This window comes from Hordeum vulgare, chromosome 5H (genome assembly GCF_904849725.1).
Source record: "Hordeum vulgare subsp. vulgare chromosome 5H, MorexV3_pseudomolecules_assembly, whole genome shotgun sequence".
Classification (NCBI taxonomy): Eukaryota; Viridiplantae; Streptophyta; class Magnoliopsida; order Poales; family Poaceae; genus Hordeum; species Hordeum vulgare.
Genome location: NC_058522.1, coordinates 473,674,593 through 473,698,362, shown reverse-complemented (window position 1 = coordinate 473,698,362; position 23,770 = coordinate 473,674,593). Strand labels below are relative to the sequence as shown.

General features: G+C 49.8%; 1 protein-coding gene and 2 pseudogenes across 1 annotated transcript; 2 read left to right on the top strand and 1 right to left on the bottom strand.

Moving 5' to 3' along the window:
• Nucleotides 1-13,814: 13,814 nt before the first annotated feature.
• Nucleotides 13,815-15,801, top strand: LOC123396783 (zinc transporter 2-like). Its single transcript, XM_045091610.1, has 4 exons — nt 13,815-14,311; nt 14,642-14,703; nt 14,808-14,931; nt 15,075-15,801. The coding sequence occupies exons 1-4, from the start codon at nt 13,822-13,824 to the stop codon at nt 15,467-15,469; spliced, it is 1,071 nt and encodes a 356-aa protein (XP_044947545.1). The 5' UTR covers nt 13,815-13,821; the 3' UTR covers nt 15,470-15,801.
• A 1,108-nt stretch (nt 15,802-16,909) lies between these two features.
• LOC123396920 lies at nt 16,910-18,252 on the bottom strand (annotated as a pseudogene).
• A 1,132-nt stretch (nt 18,253-19,384) lies between these two features.
• Nucleotides 19,385-21,113, top strand: LOC123396919 (annotated as a pseudogene).
• The last annotated feature ends 2,657 nt before the right edge of the window (nt 21,114-23,770 follow it).

Genomic DNA, 23,770 nt, shown 5'->3' with positions numbered 1-23,770 from the left:
CAAGCAAGACATGAAACGAAAGAGGGCAAGAAGCACTACTACAAACAACTAACAACAACTAGCATGGCATCATGGATCACTAAGGAAAGAAGACACAAAATGGCATCTCACACACTATTTCAGACTTAGTGAAAATTACACCTCATGAAAGTGCGGTTTTCGATCTGAAGCTATATTGACAGCAGCAAAAGCTATAGCTACAGGAATCCAAATGGCATGAAAATTCACAGCATGCTAGAGAAACACAAGGGCTACAACTAACTCCATTGGACCAACCTCAAAAGAGCTACATATCAAAAGCTAGAAGCAAAACAAAACAGCAACAAATTATATCAGATTCTAGACTTAGAAATATTTCAGCACCTCCAAATCAGCACTATTTCTAGCAACTTGAGAGCAAGCAAACCACACCTAAACATGCATTTCTATTGCAACAAAAAATACCAGGGGCTAGTCTAAACACCAAATAACAACTTCCTAGTTGACAACTCCGTCAAACGAAGCACGGAATAAATCCTACGAATTAAACAAAAGGGCATCACGGCAAAATATCGCGCTAACTAACTTGCTCAAAAGCTAAAACTAATTGCACAGAAAAATCCATGAGATTTTTCTACCCCGAAAACATATAAAATATGTGGGGTTGCACAACAAAATAATGCCACAAATAAATGCGAGAAAAAAATATCCTATACACGGGAAAACAATCTACCGGCAAATCCCTACGCACAAAAATACCAACGTCTACTTTAAAATACATGAAAAAATAGTTCCTAAAACATGGGCATTTTATCTACAACATAGGAGCAACCCGGACATGCACGAGAAATTAATACGGACTATATCCTATTGGGGCAGCACGTACATCTATGCATTCAACACGTCAAACAACGCCGAAAAATTATGCAAGTTTGATAAACGGTTTCTATGCGTAAAACTACACGAAATTCATGTATAAATCAACGCGATCCGACTTACGGATAAAAAGTTACGGGCATTTTAATATCGTCATATTTCTGGAATTTTAAAATAATTCCGAAATCACTAAATTTTCTACATGGGCCTAAACAGAGGGCGCAACTAACTAACAGGCGCTTAGGGCAGGGGATAGTTCTCACCTTGGGCCCGAGGAGGCAGTGGGCCGAAGGAGGAGGCAGGCCGGCTTGGGGACGGATCAGCCAACGGGCCGAGGCGCTCGGGAGGGGCGAGCTAACTGGGCATGGCTCGACGCTGCCTGGGCCGCGCACACGGGAGGGTTCCTCCCGATCCTATCTGGATCGGGGGCTCGCCAGGGCGGCGGCGAACCGCTCCGTCGGGGCGACGGCGACAGGAGGCGAGGCGGGGAACGGGGCACTCGCAGGGAGCCGAGGTGGCGGCGCTCGCGGCGGAGTTGGAGGGCGGCGAAGGCTCGCGGCGGCCAACGAGCTGCGGCTACTGTTGTTGCTGCTCCGTGACGGGATCAAGGGGCGCCGGGAAGGCAGCGGCTCGGCTGCTCGGCGCTGGTGGCTGGCGGAGGCGACCCGGGCCACTGGCGGCATGCTGGAGGCGGCGGCCGACGGCTTGAGGAGGCGGCGCGGCGAGCGAGGTCCACGGCGGCGGCGTGGAGGCAGGGGCAGACGGAGGCGCTGGGGATCTCGCGCATGCGGCTCGCGGCGGCGGGGATCCGGGCTTCGCGGGCCACGACGGCTGGGGGGGCTGGCTGGCTGCACATGTCGGCTAGGGTTGGTGGGTGCAGAATTCGAGGAGAGGGAGGGTTTGTTGCCTAATTAGGAAGGGCTACCTTCCTTTTATAGCCGGGGTAGCTAGGGTTTGAGTTTTTTCGCCCCGATTTCAACCACACGATCGTAATCGAATGGTCACAGACGCGGAAGGGTCAAGGTGGCTGTGCAGAGTTGCTAGGCGGAGATGAGAGGGAAACGGTGCGGCGCGGCAACGCGATTTGAAACACCGATAACCGTCTGACGGTTGATCGAATACGGTGTAGCTTCCGGTCGACCGTTCGGGTACCAGACGAACTCCGATCGCGTCGAAATTCGACAGGCGGCCTAGCTATATTAAAATAAGGCCGCACGTCAAATTCCAGCTCAATCGGAGAAAGTTTTATACACGCTTTAAAAACAGGGTTACGACGGTGCCGCGGACGTGTGCGAGTACGGTCGGGCTCAGAACGGACAACGACGAGAACCGGCAACTAACAACGGATGCAAGTTTTGAAAACTGGCGGCAACGGAGATGCCGATGCTATGCAGATGATGCGAATGATGCGATGATGATGCGACAAATAAAAACAAACACAGGACGAAAACGGAATAGAAGGGGAATCTTATGGAACGCCGGTCTCGGGCTGTCACAACTCTCCTACACTACAAGAGGATCTCGCCCCGAGATCCAAGAATGAAAGGGGGAGAGGATGAGAAAGAACAAGAGGTAAAAACTTAGTCGCTTCTTGACAAACGAGTGAAACCAACGATCCTTGAAGGTTGCAAAGAGATGAGGAATTATATGAGAAAGAAACAAGAATTCACGGAAAATTTCGGCAGCACTTCGGTAGGAAAATGGGACAAAAAATTCGATAAGAAGGAAGAATTAGACAATATTCACAACAAACAAGTAAATAGAGCAAGGGAACAGCATGATCTTGATAGAACAAGATGATAGACCCAAAAGAGCAACATCACAAAGCCTCCGGAACAATAGAATAGGGACTAGCTCATACGGAAGAAGAGAATGAAGAGAGAATGACAACTAGTAATTCCTATGAACTTGGCAAGCATCCTTGCAAGAAGAATTGAACGGAGTTGTTGGAAAAGCAACAATGAAAAGAACAAGACAGTAGTGGGCTTATGGAAAGCTTTTCAAACTAATGAAGTGACAATCCGCCACTAATAGAAACAAGGATTGATTGGGAAATACAAGATATGAACAATTTCTTACACCAAGAGGATACATTGAGAACTTGGATTAATGACAAGCACCATGATAGCAACAACCCATAGGAAAAGCTTTAGGTGAAATCCAAACGAAGATAGCTCAAGGAAGAAACCATGAGTTAAGAATAATCTCATGATCAAAGGATTGGTGGATTGAATTACCTCATTCTTGAAAGGAAAACTCTTCGAGGCTCCTACACTAACAAGAATGCTATAATACCACCTCAATGGATAAAGTAAGAACAATTGCACATGTAAATGCGAGAGAAAGGATACTTGAGGTTCTCCAACAAGAATCTTTAAGAACACTTGAGAATGAATAGATATCATGAGCCGCTCCAGAAGAAGAATTCAAATTACTATGAACAAGAATAAGAATTATGTTATGCTTATCCTTCATCAAGTTAAATTGATGACAAACAACGGATTTAGCATACAACTTATTATTCTTGAAAGAAACTAGAAGAGATAGAGAGATAAGCACCACTTGAAGCATAATTGAAGGAAGCACCGGTAAGAATTCATAATTGAATGGAACACCAAGAATTAATGGAGATACATGAGAATGAAGAGATCATGATCCACCTAACAGAAAACTTGAACAAGGCACCGGAATAATCGAGAGACGAGCGAAGATACAACAATTGAGAAGAATTGAGGATGAAAGCTGAAAGCTGAGAACGAAGAATCTTCCAAAATGATGGCCTTCGGAGGATCGAGAATGAAAACAACACAGAAGTGCACCGGATATCAAGAAAGGGATACTCATGATTGGGAATAATTCAAGATGATGGCACAACGCTGAAATGACGACTCTCCAAGAGAATGAACCAGGATTGAGAGAAACACTCCTTCGGACTGCAAGCCGAGAATGATGACGAGAAACAGCACCAAGGATAATGAGAGACTCCGGAATAAAGAAGAATGGAAGGTTGAGCCAAATATGAGATTTAATTCCAATAGATCTAGAAGAAGGAATATGACTGATCAAATTCATACTTACGTCAAAGTTGAAAGGAATTAATGATCTCCGGAAAATTACAAGAGCTATAACAGATCCTGGGAAAAACCTGTGGGTTATGGGCCCACTCGAAGAAACCACCGTTGAAAAGATTGGTAGAAAGAGGGATATTGCACCGTACAAAGAAACTTGATGAGGTTGAGCACCTCGAAATAATTGAAAGAATTGATAACAAGAAACTACTGGGATATCTTCAACGCTCCGGAAAGAATAGAGATAAATGCCAACAAAAGACTAGATAAGAATTTCCAACACAGGAAAGAATTACAAGGACGAAAGGAATATGATGAACACGGACAACTGAATTAAATTCACCGGTAAGGATGACAAGAATGAACAAATATAACACGAATCTCCTGAGAATCTTCACAATGAATCACCGGATAAGAGAGAAAAGAACAAGCAATGGAAGCACAATGAAAAGAAAACTCTTGGATGAAAATTGAATCACTGAGAAAAAGGACGGGAGGGTGGGGAAAAACAAAGACAACTTGGGCTAAATGAGATGAACTCCGGAATAAAATGAGAGAATGATCTGCAACAACTGGAGAAGATTGAATTCACTTGAAGAGAAACACACCGTTTGAAAAAGAATTGATACGATGACTCCGGTTGAAAAGAATTGATACGACAACTGATTGAGCAAAGAATTTGCACTCTCATATGAATATGAGAACACTGCTTAGAAAAGATCTGAAGTCACCGCTTGACATCGAAGCAACTTGAATTACCACATTCAACAAAACAAAGGGTGAAGCTTATGAAGCAAGCCAGAACAAACTCATGAGAAATATTTCGTCCGATATTTTCGTGGACAGGATCGCACGGGCTCGATTTTACAGTAGCCATCAAGTGCAAGGTAGTGCACCCGACATACGAAGCATCCCCGAGTCGTAGCAAGCTACAAGGGCTCTTTAAGACACAACGTGTACCGCTGTAAGTCGACCGTGAACAAACAAATCCACTAGATGTCGAACCCCAACCTAACATCATACATTTGTTGGAAGATTGTCCTATAAGCAACTACTTGAATTCCCACCTATGAATTCCCGAAATATCTGGTCATGCAATCTGGTACACGGATACAAGGAGTAATATCACACAACTCCTATACTAACCCGTCACCTGTATCACATCCGTCAACACACAACCAGAATCGCGGACCTTCATCTACAACAGACCCTCGTGGCCACAATGATACGAAGTATGGCAGTACTCCCGAACAATCTGCACCAGTACCGGGGACATCGGGGTTATCTCGCCACTACTAGTATTGAAGCAATTACGAACATCCTTCGTTCTGAGATACTAAGAAATCTGAATGATAATGATGTGCTCAAGAATCCCCTGGAGCTCAACTCCCCTGAAACTTAAAGCAGATAGGAGGCACCAAGATAGAACTCCGTCACATCGGCATCATATAGATTCCAAAAATTTCGTGTGATCCTAAAAACATTTTTGAGTGGGAAGAGGAGTAGAATTAAATTATTACGTCAAGATTCCTCACCAGAGCATAGAAGAGGAGAAAAAAGAATCCTACTCTCCGGTATATAACTAGACCCAAAGTATTTTTTTTCACTAGACTCGACTCGGCCAAGTTCGATCAATCAAGGGGGCTCCTAGGTCGGTACTGCTCTGATACCAACTTGTCACGCCCAAGATGCGACCCTATCCTCAATTTGGCACGAAGGCCTCGTTAGGGATAGAAGCGCATCTCGTCGTGTCGCAAGAATGGATATCGTTACAAGTACATGTACTGAAAAGAAGAGATATACATAGAGAGTTGGCTTACACTCGCCACAAGCTACATCAGAGTCATATCAGTACATTACATATTCATCAAGAGTAAGAGCAGGGTCCGACTACGGACGGAATCAAACGAAAAAAGAAGAACGACGTCCATCCTTGCTATCCCAGGCTGCCGGCCTGGAACCCATCCTAGATCGATGAAGATGATGAAGAAGAAGAAGCAACTCCAAATGAACAATCAACGCGCTCGCGTCAAGTAACCTTTACCTGTACCTGCAACTGGTGTTGTAGTAATCTGTGAGCCACAGGGGACTCAACAATCTCATTTCCAGAGGTATCAAGACTAGCAAAGCTTAATGGGTGAGGTATGGTTAAGTGGTGAGGTTGCAGCAGCGGCTAAGCATATATTTGGTGGCTAAACTTACGAGTACAAGAATAAATAGGGGGATGATCGACGCATAATGGACGTGACTACTGTTGATCAAATGAATGATCCTGAACACCTACCTACGTCAGACATAACCCCACCGTGTCCTCGATCGGAGAAGGAACTCACGAAAGAGATAGTCATGGTTACGCACACAGTTGGCAAGTTTTAATTAAATTAACTTCAAGTTATCTAGAACCAGTGTTAAACAAAGTTTCCACGTTGCCACATAACCGCGGGCAAGGCTTTCCGAAAGATTTAACCCTGCAGGGGTGCTCCAACTAGTCCATCACAAAATACCACATGCCGCATAGAAATCCTCAATCACGAAACTCGCGATCTCGTCGGATTCCCTAGTGGAAAACCTCAACTCTGAGATTACCCAAAGCATCACCGGAATCCCGATGCACAAGATATTCCATCAAAGGTAAAACTAATCCAGCAAGGCCGCCCGACGTGTCGATGATCCCGATAGGAGTCGCGTACCTCGTTCTCAGGACACGACGGATGAGCTAGACGTCGGGATCACTAAACCTCCGGGTGACCAGAGGGGCGCCGGACATCGCTAAGGTGGGACAAACACTCATGAAGAGCACTGGCCCAGGAGTTGATTAAAATAGTCCCTATACATTATTATTAGGTTATTGTTAGGTTATTAGGCAAATGTAGTACCAAAGTTGGGCCTTGCCAGACCAGTCTTAATCTAAAACGAATTATCAAGGGGGTCCCCATAACAACCCCGATCGTGTTAGGGCCGCTCATTTATGGAACATAACACCGGTAGTCGGAAATAAGGGGGCAAAGGTGGAACAAAACACCAGGCTAGAAAGGCCAAGCCTTCCACCTTTTATCAAGTATATAGGTCCATTAAATTAAATAGCATTAATATGGTGATATAACAAGGAACCCATGCTTTCACATGGAAGCAATGCACTTGCAACTAGCAACGCTAACAACATGGTTAAGCAAGCAGTAACATAGCCAATTAGTGGTTTGCTAGGTTGAACAGGTTGAAGGTTTCATGGCATTGTTGAGAGGCTGATATTTAACATGTGGTAGGCAACGAGACATAATGATAGAAGCGAGAAAACTAGCATGGCAATGATAGTAATGGTAATTGGGGAAATGGTCATCTTGCCTGAGATCCCGCTTGGAAGAAGAATGCCTCCCTGAAGCACACAAACCGATGTAGTCGAACGGGTCCTCAAAATCCAACACGCTGCGGAACTCTATCGAGACGAAGCAAACCGGAAACACAAATCCACACACGATATATACCACACGATGCACAACACCTATGATGCATGAGCAGCTGAAAACATGCAAGTCACGGCATGACAATCCACACAATCAAACACTACACATTATGTGAAGTTCAATATGCAACGAGTTGCATATTCACGAAACTCCACGTATAAATTATTTAGTTCACTCCCGATTATTTACACAGCAATATTAATGTTGTCAAACATGCAAGAGGTGAAGCGGAAATTAAACTACCTATCTAGACATTTTAAATGAGGTCGGAAATGACATATAGCATCTCCGAGACGACCCCACGTGATAATTTACAATTCTGTCCAAATCTGACCTAACACATTTAATTGGTTGTTAAACAGCAAAACAAATAGGTTCACGTGATTCTACGCGTCATTTCAAGAAATCTACACATAAAGAACATCTCCAACGGAGCTAAGGTTCAAAAGATACAAGCACCGCAAGATATGATGGCATGAATGCAAAATGTGTGCAACGGCGGCTACGAGCACTTCAAACATACAACCAGCAAAAGAAAATGAAACTACACGAGATTCTAAGCAAGTTTCATATAGGACTCGATCAAAACGGAGCTACGGTTCACAAACTACGAGCAAAACAACAAAACACTACAGTCTGCCAAAATCAGCCACATAGCATTTTCTACGCCCCACAACTACGGGCTACACAACTCCGATAAACCCAAGCAAGACATGAAATGAAAGAGGGCAAGAAGCACTACTACAAAGAACTAACAACAACTAGCATGGCATCATGGATCACTAAGGAAATAAGACACAAAATGACATCTCACACACTATTTCAGACTTAGTGAAAATTACACCTCATGAAAGTGCAGTTTTCGATCTGAAGCTATATTGACAGCAGCAAAACCTATAGCTACAGGAATCCAAATGGCATGAAAATTCACAGCATGCTAGAGAAACACAAGGGCTACAACTAACTCCATTGGACCAACCTCAAAAGAGCTACATATCAAAAACTAGAAGCAAAACAAAACAGCAACAAATTATATCAGATTCCAGACTTAGAAATATTTCAGCACCTCCAAATCAACACTATTTCTAGCAACTTGAGAGCAAGCAAACCACACCTAAACATGCATTTCTATTGCAACCAAAAATACCAGGGGCTAGTCTAAACACCCAAGAACAACTTCCTAGTTGACAACTCCGTCAAACGAAGCACGGAATAAATCCTACGAATTAAACAAAAGGGCATCACGGAAAAATATCGCGCTAACTAACTTGCTCAAAAGCTAAAACTAATTGCACAGAAAAATCCATGCCCTGAAAACATATAAAATATGTGGGGTTGCACAACAAAATAATGCCACAAATAAATGCGAGAAAAAAATATCCTATACACGAGAAAACAATCTACCGGCAAATCCCTACGCGCAAAAATATCAACGTCTACTCTAAAATACATGAAAAATAGTTCCTAAAATATGGGCTTTTTATCTACGGCATACGAGCAACCCGGACATGCACGAGAAATTAATACGGACTATATCCTATTGGGGCAGCACGTACATCTATGCATTCAACATGTCAAACAACACCGAAAAATTATGCATGTTTAATAAACGGGTTATACGCGTAAAACTACACGAAATCCATGTCTAAATCATCGCGATCCAACTTACGGATAAAAAGTTACGGGCATTTTAATATCGCCATATTTCTGGAATTTTAAAATAATTCTGAAATCACTAAATTTTCTACATGGGCCTAAACAGAGGGCGCAACTAACTAAGAGGCGCTTAGGGCGGGGGATAGTTCTCACCTTGGGCCCGAGGAGGCAGTGGGCCGAAGGAGGAGGCAGGCCGGCTTTGGACGGATCAGCCAACGGGCCGAGGCGCTGGGGAGGGGCGAGCCAACTGGGCCTGGCTCGACGCTGCCTGGGCCGCGCGCACGGGAGGGTTCCTCCCGATCCGATCTGGATCGGGGGCTGGCCAGGGCGGCGGCGAACTGCTCCGTCGGGGCGACGGCGACAGGAGGCGAGGCAGGGAACGGGGCACTAGCATGGAGCCGAGGTGGCGGCGCTCGCGGCGGAGTTGGAGGGCGACGAAGGCTGGCGGCGGCCGGCGAGCTGCGGCTACTGTTGCTGCTGCTCCGCGACGGGATCAAGGGGCGCCGGGAAGGCAGCGACTCGGTTGCTCGGCGCTGGTGGCTGACGGAGGCGACCCGGGCCACCGGCGGCATGCTGGAGGCGGCGGCCGACGGCTTGAGGAGGCGGCGAAGCGAGCGAGGTTCACGGCGGCGGCGCGGAGGCAGGGGCAGACGGAGGCGTTGGGGATCTCGCGCATGCGCCTCACGGCGGCGAGGATCCGGGCTTCGCGGGCCCTGCACGGGCCTGGGCGGGCCGCGACGGCTGGGGGGACTGGCTGGCTGCACATGTCGGCTAGGGTTGGTGGGTGCAGAATTCGAGGAGAGGGAGGGTTTGTTGCCTAATTAGGAAGGGCTACCTTCCTTTTATAGCCAGGGTAGCTAGGGTTTGAGTTTTTTCGCCCCGATTTCAACCACACGATCGTAATCGAATGGTCACGGACGCGGGAGGGTCAAGGTGGCTGTGCAGAGTGGCTAGGCGGAGGTGAGAGGGAAACGGTGCGGCGCGGCAACGCAATTTGAAACACCGATAACCGTTTGACGGTAGACCGAATACGGTGCCGCTACGGTCGACCGTTCGGGTACCAGACGAACTCCGATCGCGTCGAAATTCGACAGGCGGGCTAGCTACATTAAATAAGACCGCACATGAAATTCCAGCTCAATCGGAGAAAGTTTTATACACGCTTTAAAAACAGGGTTACGACGGTGCCGCGGACGTGTGCGAGTACGGTCGGGCTCAGAACGGACAACGACGAGAACCGGCAACTAACGACGGATGCAAGTTTTGAAAACTGGCGGCAACGGAGATGTCGATGCTATGCAGATGATGCGAATGATGCGATGATGATGTGACAAATAAAAACAAACACATGACGAAAATGGAATAGAAGGGGAATCTTCTGGAACGCCGGTCTCGGGCTGTCACAGCCGGTCTTGGCTTCCCTCGCCCCTTCGGCCGAAAGGGCGATGCGAGGAAGATCCTTCTGCATGATGCTGAACGCTAGGGTTGCGGCGTGCTCCGGGGTTGGGTCCTGGGGACTCCGGCTGAGCCTGACTGGGGTCAAACCGAGCGTGTTGCTGGTTGGCGGCGTTAAGGAGGTCCTTGACCCGCTTCTCATGGAAAGCGCATTCATCGCCTTCCAGGCTCGCCATCTGCTCCATGGCTGCCTGGGCCGCTCACATGTTGGCCGCAGGGGTCTCGTAGGTGGGCAGATCGCCACCTAGGACTTCGGCGATGAACCGGCCGCGGTTGCGAACCGATCCAAGCCGGCTAGGGGCCTCGGAAATCGGAGTAAGGCCGTATGCGGAGTTATACTCGTGCTGCGTAGCCTCCATCCGACGTTTCGCCGAAGCTACGGCAATGCCCTCCTCCAGGATACGCTTGCGAGCCTCCTCCAGCGAGGCCCGAGTGTTAGCAGGGTTTGCGGAAGCTGTGACAGGTGTCTTCAGGCCGGCGATGGCGTCCCGAAGAGTATCGGCGGTGGCAGCGGCGCGCTCACCAGCACCTGCCGAGGCCTTGTCGGGAGTCGTTCTGGTGCCGGCGCCGATAACCATCACTTCCACGGTGTTGGAGACGGCAGCAACGTGGTATGGGGTAAAGAACCCCACCGACGGAGGAGGGCTGTCAAAGACGAGGACGTTGCTGGGATATACGTCGTGGGCAGGCATCTCAGCGATAGAGAGCCTGCTGAAGCTGGCGCAGAGCGCCTCAACGTTGAAGTCCTCGCCGAAGTAGCGCGGACCATGGTTGAGACGTAGGTCGCTGAAGAGAACACTGAGGTTCTCCATACCAGCGACGACGACGCTAGGAAGCGCCTCGTCATCATAATCTTCGTCCGAATCCGCATGGTGGACGGGGACGTCGATCATCATGGGTGTTGCCTCGTCGAAAGCGGGCTCCACGGGCATGCAAACTGATCCGGACGCGATGCATCCGGTGGTGTAGGTGCGGGGCCCCGCCCATCGCGTCAAGCCAACCGGTGCCGCGATCGGCCCCAAGGTGGGCGCCAAATGTCGGTGAATACTCACAACATATGCCATAGGTAGGCTAAAGTCAGTGAGAACCGAAGGGACAAAGGTGGACGCTGGAAACGAGGTTGGCACACGCATGGAACGCACGATGTACCCAGGTTGAGGGCTCTCCGTAGAGATAATACCCTTAGTCCTGCCGGAGTGTTTTATGTGTATGAATAGAGTATAGATCTGCTCCTGGAGCTGTGTTGGGAGGAGGAAGAGGGGAGCAGCCGGCTCGTTTCTGCCTCTCTCTGTGTGGTTGGTAAGTGTATGGTGTTGTTCGACTGTGGAATGATCGGGCCCCTTGCATGGAGGGCGTCCGAGGGGTTTTATAGACGAACCCGCCGACCTACAATATGGATAAAGGGTACAAGTGTGGGACCCGACTGGAAGCCTCGCCGGCTGGCCAGGGACCCACTAGAGTCTTGTCTTGTCGCTTGAGGGGCCCGCCGGCTGCATGGTCTCGATTGGTAGTGGGACCCGTCGGCTGGCCAATGAAGCTCTCGCGTAAGGTTGACGCTGAGCACGCGTTGTACGTCAAGCGTCGTCCAGCGAGATTCGTCATGGGCAGGAGGTACGGCCGCCTCCACTGTTCCCCACGCCGAGTGCAGTAATGGAGTGGGAGTGCGACGGTCCGACACTATGCTAGGTGATGGATCAGAGCCGCGGTACGTCAGCGACGTGGCCGCCGACGCTCGTACCTGCCGGGCGCCCCGATCCAGTACCTTTGCTGACGCGTAGCTACCTTTAATCATGAGGTCTCATCCTGACCTACGATCTGATGTGACTTGTGATCTTCGGCCGGCTAGCCTGCTTGGCTAGCCGGCTTGGGTGCGGTCGCCTCATTCCTAGCCGGGCTGGCTGGACCAGGCCGGCTCAGAAGAGGTAGCCGCCTCGACTCTAGCCGGCACGGGTTGCCTGGCCGGCCAGAGGGATGGCTGCCTCGTCCTCTAGCCGGTAGGCGCTGCCTAGCCGGCCGGAAGACTTGGGCCTTGGGAATCTGTATATGTTCATGTCCTTTGGACCGGAAATGAAGGAGCAGGCTTGATCAGCCTACCCCGGGGTTATCCCCCCGACAACCGTGGCGTTTCTACTCCACATTCAGACGTCGAACTAGCTCGTGTTGCACCCCATATAGAAACGCCAGTGACTTTGGCGTTGCTACCCAGTCGGCAAACGCCATGGACCATGGCGTTTCCACCTCGACCTTGAGCGAGCAGATTGTGAGAATTTGGCATACTTGGCTTAACTGATCTCCACTTGGTCTGCACGTGAGAAGTAGAGGATCTACTGCTGGGCGAGCAGTGAGGTGTTGGGCATGAAGAAGGAGCAGCGCAGGGTCGTGGAGAGGAGGTGCTGGGCGTGGAGGAGGAGCAGCACCTGGTCGTGGAGAGGAGGTGTTGTGCATGGAGGAGGAGTAGTGCTTGGTCGTGGAGAGGAGGTGTTGTGCGTGGAGGAGTAGATCAGGCGACAGCTCCGGCGACAGCAGAGGAGGTGGGCAGCATGGAAGCTCCGACGACAGCTTGAGCAGGGGAGAAGCAGCACGAGCCTGACGACACGGGAGAAGCAGGAGGACTAGCTTGAAGTCCACGCTTGCGTGGGAGCTTGATGAGGACGAGATCGATAGGATCTTGGCGGCGCAGGCAGAATTGCTAGCTAGGATGGCGTATCGGCCTGGACAGCAACGCCAGCCAGAGTGGCGTTTCGGCCTGGGCAGCAATGCTAGCTCGTTTGACATTTGTATGTGGAGCAGAAATGCTAAGGTGGACTGGTGTTTCTAAGTACAGTAGCAGCGTCACGGGTTGTGGCGTTTCTAAAAGGGTTAAACCGTGAAATACTTTTTGATCGAGTTCAGTTTGTGCTATACTTTATCAAAAAGGGTCAGAACAGTGATTTGTCCTTACCGCAGGGAGTGCGGAGACCACCCGTCGGTTACGGTGCGTAGAGGAACCATGCGTGACTACATTGTCTCGCGAATCATCGCGCAGTAGTACAAAGTACAGTACTATCAAAGAATTTTTTAAAAAAACTACTCCCTGCATCCTAAAATAAGCGTTTTAACTTTTTACTAGCTCTAATATAAATTTGTATTAAGGTTATTTTGGGATGAAGATTGTATAACCGAAGAAAAACCTGTACTTGGGCAACACATGGGCCCACAAGTCAGACCCTTGCAAACTTCCCGCCCCCGTATAAATCCCCTCCTCGTCATCGGCTTGACGGCTTCTATCTCTATCTTACCTTCCCACGGTTCGATCCGGCATTGCCTAGCACAGCACCGGTACGGTCATGGCCTCCGCCGCCAGTTCCCGCCAGTTCCTCCTCTTCCTCCTGTGGCTCAGCGCGTCCGCGAGCACCGTCTTGGCCCATGGAGGCGGCGGCCACCACGACGGCGACGCTGACGCTGACGCGGACGGCGGCGCGAAGGCGAAGCCGGACCTGCGGGCGCCGGGGCTGGTGGCGGTGAAGCTGTGGTGCCTGGCGCTGGTCTTCGCGGGCACCCTTGCCGGCGGCGTGTCCCCCTACTTCATGCGGTGGAACGAGGCGTTCCTGGCGCTGGGCACGCAGTTCGCCGGCGGGGTCTTCCTCGGCACCGCCATGATGCACTTCCTCAGCGACGCCGACGAGACCTTCGGGGACCTCGTCCCCCACGGCGCCTACCCGTTCGCCTTCATGCTCGCCTGCGCCGGATACGTCCTCACCATGCTCGCCGAGTGCGTCGTTTCCTCCGTCGTCGCGCGCGGCCCCGGCCGGACCACACCCGCCGGCCCAAGCGCAGGTGAGCAGCGCGCGGAAGGTCACATGCATGTTCTCCGGCGAAACTAACTACTATATCAGCACAGGCAACCAGCTGGCCGGCGGTGTAAATGTGGCAGCTGGGCCTTTGGGTTAAATGGAAATTTGCTTCCTTTCTATTCTCGGGCGTGCGACGTGCTGCGTACTCCTTGTAGTATTATCTTGGCGTGATTGGCAATCTTTCGCTGTGCATTTTCACGGCTTCATTACTTGCCTAAACTTACCTGCTAGCTGGTCGAGCACAGCAAGCACAAGCACTCCCACGAACAGTGGTTAATTTCCATAACATCCATCCCTGTTTACAAATTTCCAGGAGCGCTGGAGGAGGGCAAGCAGAGCAGCACGAGTGGCGACGGCTCCGAGCCACAAACAGCTGTAAGTGCGCGCAGCCTATGAGTCTAGTGTCAATTTGGCAGTCACTCAGGCTACCAGAGAGATCTCGTGCAGTATGTTGTAACTTGGTGGTGTCGCATGCGCAGGGCGCGCACGGACCGTCGACTGCATCCATGCTGCGCAACGCGAGCACCCTCGGCGACAGCGTACTCCTCATCGCCGCGCTCTGCTTCCACTCCGTTTTCGAAGGCCTCGCCATTGGAGTTGCCGGTAAGACAGAGACAGAGATTGATACTTCTTGAATTTTAACTGCCATGAGATCGAGGATCTCTGCATCCTATATGCATGTGTGTGTAGCTCTCGGCCCTACTTCAGTTCACCCATTGTCACGCATGCTCGACGATTACTTGCAGAGACGAAAGCCGACGCGTGGAAGGCGCTGTGGACCATCAGCCTGCACAAGATCTTCGCCGCGGTCGCCATGGGCATTGCTCTGCTCCGGGTTCTCCCCGACCGCCCCCTCCTCTCCTGCTTCGTCAACGCCTTCGCATTCGCCGTCTCCAGCCCCATCGGCGTCGGCGTCGGCATACTCATCGACGCCACCACGGAGGGCCGGGTGGCCGACTGGATCTATGCCATCTCCATGGCCCTCGCCACGGGCATCTTTGTCTACGTCTCCATCAACCACCTCCTCTCCAAGGGGTACAGGCCCCAGAGGCCCGTCGCCGCAGACACCCCCATCGGCCGGTGGCTCGCCGTTGTGCTTGGCGTCGGTGCCATCGCAGTCGTCATGATCTGGGACGCCTGATCGTGATTCATGAGAATCAGAACCATTTACCTAGCAAGCCTTGCTAAGTTTCTGCTCGTGGACACCAGATTTGCCGTACCAGCTGATCGAACCAAGCACCTAATGACAGATAAACATAAGCAGCCTCAAGCAGGAAACCACTGGTTGTTCAATACGCATTTTGTGTATATCAACCTGTACTTTTTCTCTCTCTCTAGCTAATCCTCTGGCTTGCTGTGTTTCGTTATTAATAGTCACAATCAGTCCATCAACTCACCATGTTAAACATCCACAATGCCACAAACGACATTCATGATTCTTCCTGTCGACAAATTTATATCTGCGTTACGTTACCTGCACGGCTGCATCACTTGTCACTAAGAGCAACTCCAAGGGGCCGAATCAGACCGAGACGCTTTTATTGGTCTTTTGTCCGTTTGGGTCGCACGTCAACCGATGCATCCAACGAAAAGCAAGTTGACGGTACCACTATGAAAGTAAAATAATAGAAGAGATATGGATGGGGTGGACCAGTGAATTAAATAAGTAGGAAGATGTGTGTGGATGACACAGGCGGACGACGCAAACACAGAAAACGTCTGGCTTGTGTCCGCCTGCGACCCAAATATGAACCAAATTTGCGTCAGAAATGGGTTCATGCGGACGTAAAGCGGACTCAAAATAAAAATGGGTCTATGCATTGAGCCATCACTTTTGTCCACGCTGATCCATATGGCACGGACGGACGATTTGGGTCCTTCCGTTGGAGTTGATCTAATGTAGAAATATTTTGGTCTTGGGATTGACGTGCATGATTTAATAATCTGCAATAAAAAAATGTCAGGCATGTTGGGTATCAGTTATTTCATAAAATTCTCGCTTATGCAGCAACCCGTGTGGTGTCATCTGGTTTTCATAATGAACGGTATGTGCTAGAAATGCCTGAATTTCTCTTTTTTTTATAGCTCACACCAAAATGTTCATTATGGAATGATACAAAAATTTATAAAATAAAACATGTTTCATTTAGAAAACATTTTAAAAATTGAAACCATGTTTTTGAAATAAAGAATAGAAAAAAAATCCGACTCCACATATATTTCATCACGAAATTTTACAAACGAGTCGTATACATTCATATGCATGTGTGCGTGTGTTTTCCAAAGGAAAAAACTTAAAATTCACAGTTTCAAAATTTTCATGGAGCCGGGAGCCAAAAGCAATTTCCGAGTTCTTGTTCTCTTTTCTCTTAATATAGATATAAGACAAATAAGGCATTAGAAAATATACCATTGCAAGAACACGAGCCAGAGACTATAAAACGCTGTACATCTTTTTTTTTAAAACTGCCAAGCGATCTGAACATATATGCTCGAGGTTCAAAGCACGGAGTTACTACAGATTTGCACTAGTATTGAACAAGATCCGAGAGACGGAACTGTTGTGTCGTCCAAGCTATGCTCAGCTGCTGCAGCAGACGGAGGCTCGAGGCAGAGGTTCGAGACCACTGAATTCATCATCCAATCCGGGCGTGACACCACTACTCTGCAAGAGAAACAGACAATGAGACGGAACTGCTAGAGGAACGGAACCCACATACACGACCCAGCGAGTAATGCAGTACGCCGCTCACCTTGGATAGATCAATGGCGCCTTCCTGGATCTTCTCGTACACCATGGACGAGCTCTGAAGGAATGCCTGCGAGTATAGGGCATGTCATGTCAGAAAAAGGCCATGGCGAATTGTGCGCCGCTGCGATACGATGCGATCCGGTGCTTCGAGTTACCTCCTCCACGTTGTGCCGGGTTCTGGCAGAGGTCTCCATGAAGGCGAGGCCGTTCTCCTTTGCAAACTGCTCGCCCTCTTCCGTGCTGACGGCTCGCCTCTGACCTAAATCTGACTTGTTTCCGACCAGCATGATGGTGATCTTGTTGTTGCCGTCCGCCTGCTCCCTCATTTCTTCCAGCCAGCTTGCGACGTGGTTGAAGGTCTCCCTCCTGTTCACCAGAGGAAAAATAGATCAATATCTGCTGGTAAATTTCTAAGACAAGGGCAACTTCAAATGCATGCTTACTCCGGTAAAATACCTGGTGATGTCATAAACCAGGAGAGCAGCGACTGCACTTCTGTAGTAGGATTTAGTGATTGACCTGAAGGCCTCCTGGCCTGCCTGCATCATGCAGTTCAATTTAGTAGATATATAGAGGTTTATAATATACTATATGATGGCGAAAATAGCAGGGAATGCATTTAGTTTCGTCTGGAGGTTCATAGTGGAACAGCTAACAGACCGTGTCCCAGATCTGAAGCCTAATTTTCTTCTTGTCGATGGTGACCATCCGCTGTCCGAATTCGACGCCGATGGTCAGGTCGTGCACGGGCTGGAACCGCTTGTCGGTGAACTGCAGCAGGAGGCATGACTTCCCAACTCCTGGGACAGCAAGTTATTAACATGGTCATATATATGGTCTTGGTTTTAAAGAGATCCATATATACGAACGATTTCCAATTGATGCAAGAAAATTATGATTTGTTTTTCTTCTAGACAAGCCACCGCAAGCATATACACAAGGCTTTCGACTAACAAGTAGTAGTAGCTATCAGCTCCTGCCGGGAGCTCCTGACAAAGGCAGTACTTTCTAGTTATAGCCGGAGTGGATTCAAGAGATGGCGCAACCAAGTGATGAAATCAGGGCACGATGGGCTGGAGACGAAAGAGAAGAGATGGCTGGCGGGGTGGAGAAGAAGGCGCGCACCTGTGTCGCCGACGACGATGTACCATGAACTTGTAAGCGAACGACATCGCTCCTAAATCCCGAGTCCACGCACCCGGACGGACGGTCCGGCCCGCTTTTAGATTTGACGGCGAACCTGGCTGGGACTCGCCGAGTTTTGCGTGGGAGGCGAGGTTGCGGGATTATATTTAGCTGAGCGGTGGATCGATCGGGGTGCCGAGGGTTTGCGTTGTAAGGCGGGATATGACGCGAACAGGCCATGTCGTGGCCATGTGGTTTCCTAATCGGTAACCAACGGTGTACGTAGATGCCAACATCACCAAAGACTCCCTGTGGTTTTCTGATTACCAGGTAACAGGAGGTAGATGTTCTCAAAAAAAAAAAAAAGTAACAGCAGGTAGATCCTGACATCACCACGATCGCCCGCAACATAGAAACTGTAGATTTACAGTAAAAACTATAGTAGAGAGATAGATTTAGAGTAAAAACTAGTAGAAAGTTTTTATCCGGGGACTGATATGCGCCGGCGCTCCAGCCGAAACTTTCGACGACTGGCTGCCTAACGTTCGATCTAGCGCGCGTAAAGGGTTTTGATTAGCGCATCGGTTGGGCCTTGGTCGTCACATCAATTTCGGTTGGTAGTAGCAAATGTCCATAATGGTTGCAACAAGAATGCATTGGTTGTAGCAAAATCCATCTCACACGCTCCAGCAAAACGACCTCGTTGGTCATATCATGACCGTTTGGTTTTAGCATTTTGTGTCATCGATTGTAGCAAAAGTCTACAATGGGTTGTAGCAAAAACATCATTGCCTTTGGTTGTGGCTGGTTATGCATGTCGTTTCTTCGATTGAAGGTTTTTAAAAACAGCATTGCAGCAATCTTACAAACCAGTTGCAACATTTTTAGGTACTGTTCGCAGCTCCGTCGCTTTTTTTTGGTTTCAGCAAAAAAAGTTCGCTGGTAGTAGGAAAAAACAATTACGGTTGCAGCAAATTACCGTCGCGAGGTCACAGCTATGCCTCCTTGATGGATGTAGCAAAAAAATTGTCGGTGCTAGCAAAAACCAATTACGGTTGCAGCAAAATCACCGTCATCGCGAGGTTGCAGCTTTTGTTTGAATGGATGTAACAAAATACTTGACCCATAGTAGCAAAAAAAATACAATTACAGCAAAAATCGCCGTCATGGACCCGACGAATGGCCTCACGGGCCCGCGAGCAGTCGGTGCATGCCAAGGCGTCCGGTGCAACGGTTTGACGAGGGCGTCGTTTATAAATGTTTCCCTTTTTATCCAGATGCTATTAGATATTTACTATCCAGCTCAGATTCTGATGCGGAGGAGATTTAGGAGCATAGAAAGGAATCAATCTTGTTATTGTCGTTGTATAAATCAAGGAATAGACATACTTACACTCGGAAATCGGTGTCAAGCCTGACAAATCTCTCCTTAATCTCTTCTTAATAATAAAGCAAATAGAGTTTCTGGTCGTCCGTCATGGCATTTTTGCATAAAAGCCCCTGTACTTCGGAGTATTCAACCCGCGGTCCCTATGTAAGTGAAATAAAAAAAAAGTTTCAATTTTACAAATTAACCCCTACGTTATGTAATAATTCCGCCCACACTCCTTATCCAGTGGCAGAGAAGGTGGAAGGGGTGGGGGGGGGAACAAATCTGGGGCGCTCGTTGTCGTTGGCCGGCGGCCGACGTAACTGACCGCATCACGGTGCCGGACGCGGCCGCCGCCACGGTCGGCAACCTGCAGCGCCTCATCGAGGCGCGCGCCACAGTGCCCGTCGCCGTGCAGCGCCTTTCCCTCGACCCGTCCCTGCTCCTCCCCGCCCCGCAACCGCCGCTCCTCTCCAACCTGGCCGCCCTGCTCGCCTCCCTGCCGCTCGCCAACGGCTCCTTCGTCTACCTCTCGTACCCGCCCAGCGCGCGCTCCGCCCAGCTGCCGCCGCCCATGTCCCTCACCGCCGCCGACTCCTTCGGCAAGAAGATGACAATGGACGACCTCATCGCGCGCCAGATCCGGGTCACCCGCCAGGAGGCGCCCTTCTGCTCCGCGGCCTCGTTCGACCGCGACTCGGCCAACGCCTTCCAGCTCCACGTCTCCGAGTCGCTCGCCTTCGCAATCAAGCGTGTGGGGTTCCTCTACGGCCGCGTCGACGCCGAGACCAAGGAGGTGCTGGTCGACTTCATCTACGAGCTGCCATAGCAGGGGTCCTCGGACATGGTCCAGCTGATGCGGGACGCCGACGAGGAGGCCCACGTGGACGCCATCGCCGGCTGGCTCGGCATGCGCCGGGTGGGGTTCGTCTTCACGCAGGCGGTCGGGAGGAAGGCCAGGGAGACAGGCGAGTACACCCTGTCCAACAGCGAGGTCGTCCAGGCCGCCCAGCTTCAGGCAGAGGGCGGGATCCCGGAGTGGGTCACCGCCGTGGTGAAGCTGGAGGTGGGGGAAGATGGCTCGGCCGACGTGCACTTCGAGGCCTTCCAGATGAGAGAGGTGTGCGTCAAGCTGTTCAACGATGGCGTGCTGGAGACGGAGGTCAAGGACTCCAACGACCCCCGCCTGTCCAAGATGCGCAAGGAGGTGATTGCAGGAGGGAAGAACACCGTGGAGGTGGACAACGACTTCTTCCTGGCGCCCGTCAAGATCTCCGATCACCAAGGCCCGCTCTCGATGGGATTTCCGGTGGAAAACTGTGGAATTCCACTGCCGGCAAGCGCACTCAAGAGCCACATGGATCGTGCAAAGCATCTGCCTTTCGTCAAGCGCATCTCTGATTTCCACCCGCTTCTCGAGATCGCTGCTTTCCTGGATGTGAAGGCAGACGTCCCTACTTTGTCTGCGTGCGTAGGACATAGGCCGAGGTGCCTAAGGGCTACCGGGTCCTCATCGATGCCTTGGCATGTCAAACATAAACCGATGGAGAGGGTTTACTGAAACAAGAAACACGGTGCCATTTAGCAACTTTCTCTCTCTTCTCATGTGTAATTTATATGAAAGTCTCAGGTCTGTAAGTCTTGTTCTTAACTCGTATATGCGCTTACCATTGCGCAAAGGGAGGCATATTTCTTTGTGATGCTGAATCTTTGTGATAGTAATTGAAACGCAAGTCTTTTGGTGGTTGCATTGCCTGGATGTTTATGTTTTAACATGTGCTTTGCCAGATGTTTGGGAAGGGACAAACATTGATTTTGCAAGGCTAGTTCGCTGAGATAGTAATAACCAGCACAAATAGGGGGATTGAAGAAGGGTTGCCAAAATTTTCTTGCAGCTATATGTAACCCCTCCACACTCGAAGTGTCTATTATCATCTCTCTTAGTGATCTGCGAGAAAGCAAGAGTTGTTAAACATATTATAATATTACTAGTACAGATAACAAGAGTCTTTGCACTCGTGTGCTTACACATAGGTAAACAAAGATTATGTAGACAAGTTCCGTGAAGCTGGGCTTGGCACAGACGCTACAGTCTACGGTTACATGGCTAATGGAAGCGCTTGAGAAAACAAATGCTGGGATTCCTTGACCTGTTTGTGTTCGGTGGCAAATACTCGTGCACGACAAAGGATCGTATCAGTGTTCGCTCCATCATACTGTAGTTGCAACAAGTCATTTTCTCCCATCGTAAAAAAGGGTCCAACAGGGTCAGCAATCAACCGAGAAAATCAACGATGTGTTAATAGATTTAATACAGAAAATCAACAGAATAGCATAGTCGAGCGAGACTAAAAACTGGGGCTTCCTTTCATAGGGCACCTACGTGAGGAACTCTAAGGGACACACAACAAGCAGAATGTTCAGAGAACATGAGAGATAAACCAGTTTACATTCTTTTCTCAGAAGAAATAATAAAATCTTTAACTTTGATTTGGGTGAGCAATCAACCGAGAAATTCAATGATGTGTCAACAGATTTGATACAACAAGAAAAATCAAACATAACTAAATTGAGGCTTCCTTTCAGAGCACAACTACGTGAGAAGAACCAAGCAAGCTGAATGTTCAGAGAACAATATTCACTTATAATTTAAAATGTATTCAAGCATTTTTTAAAAGCCACGTGATTGAAAAAGTGTTCAAGAATTTTTAAAATAATATTTATACATTTCAAAAGTTATGTACAATTTAAAAGAGAGTTGGAGTACGAGGAATGTGTACGAACCAGGTGCAATGTGTAACTCACGGAGGGTGGTCCATCCATGCAAATCGACGAGATTGTTTCAAAAGTTTTAAACATTCTCTTGTGTTGATGTGGTTCAACGATAAGTTTGTCGTACAGTGACCGAGATCATTCCGTTGGGATTGATCACATTCAGATACATTATGATGAATTAAACATCATAACTATTCTCGGTTAAGCTGGGCGAAGGAGGATAAATGACAACATGCGGAGACACGGTATTAAAATAGAGGACGTAGAAGTGCATAAGGCTCTTGAGCCGTGCTTATAAAGTTAGGGAAATGTAATATTTTTCTTTCTCCCGTTGCAACGCACGGTCATATTTACTAGTAATAATAAAGCAAATACGGTTTCTGGTCGTCCGTCGTGGCATTTTTGTGAAAAAGTCTCTCTGTTTTCAGTTAATCAACCCGCAGTCCTTTCTTATGTGAGGAAAACGTTTCTTTCACGAATTTGGCTGGTGAGAGTTTCTTCTTTGAGCAGTGGCGTGCTGACGGCGGCCTCGTTTTTTCCGGTTGTGTGACAGGCGGCAGGGGATCGCGACGGCGCTGGTGAAGGCGGCGGAGGGGTGGAGCCGTAAGCGGGGCGCGGCGCACGCGACCATGGTGACCACGGCGTCCAACAAGGCCTCGTTGGGGCTCTTCGCCGGCCGGTTCGGATACGTGCCGTTCCGGCGGCCGGTGCTCCTGGGCCGACCGGTGCACGCGCAGTGGCTGCCGGTCACGAGCCACCACCGCTTGCGCCAGCTGCCCCCGACGCTGGCGGCCGCGGCCTACGCGCGCCTCCTCCCGCCGCAGGACATCGAGTTCCTCCCCGCCGACCTGCCGACGCTCCTCGCGCACAAGCTCATCCGTCGTCCGGGCGCTGGACCGCGTCGCGTCGTGGCTGCGCGTGCCCTCCGTGTCGGACATCTTCCGCCCCTTCGGCGCCTACCTCATCTACGGCGTCTGCATGTTCGGTCCGGGGGGCCCGGCCCTGCTCCGCACACTCTGCAGCCACACGCACAACATAGCCCGCAACAACCCGGCATGCGGCGTCGTCGCCGCCGACCTCTCCCCCGACGACCCGGCCGCCGCCGCCATCCCGAGCTGGCGCCGCTTCTCCTGTGATGAGGACGTCTGGTGCATCAAGAACCTCTCCGACAGCAATGCCACCTCCTCCTCCGGGCAGCGTGCTCTTCGTCGACCCCGCGAGTTCTGACGTAGCCGGCGCAGTGCCATTGGCATGCACGACGCAGGCAGGAGCAGGCAGAGCCGTCCTCTGCCCAATTTTGACACACATGAACATTGCACCGGGTGGCAATTACCGTGCCTTGCCACCCGTGGCATCAACCCCCCAGGCTTAATTATTCAGTTGTGCTACTCAAGTAGAAGAAACTACCTTAAACTTGATTT

Bases quoted from the DNA above. Each gene is read 5' to 3' on its own strand.
- LOC123396783 (XM_045091610.1), top strand. From the start codon at position 13,822: ATGGCCTCCGCCGCCAGTTCCCGCCAGTTCCTCCTCTTCCTCCTGTGG. The intron at 14,704-14,807 runs GTAAGTGCGCGC...TCGCATGCGCAG, and splicing joins GCTCCGAGCCACAAACAGCT to GGCGCGCACGGACCGTCGAC. The intron at 14,932-15,074 runs GTAAGACAGAGA...GATTACTTGCAG, and splicing joins CCTCGCCATTGGAGTTGCCG to AGACGAAAGCCGACGCGTGG.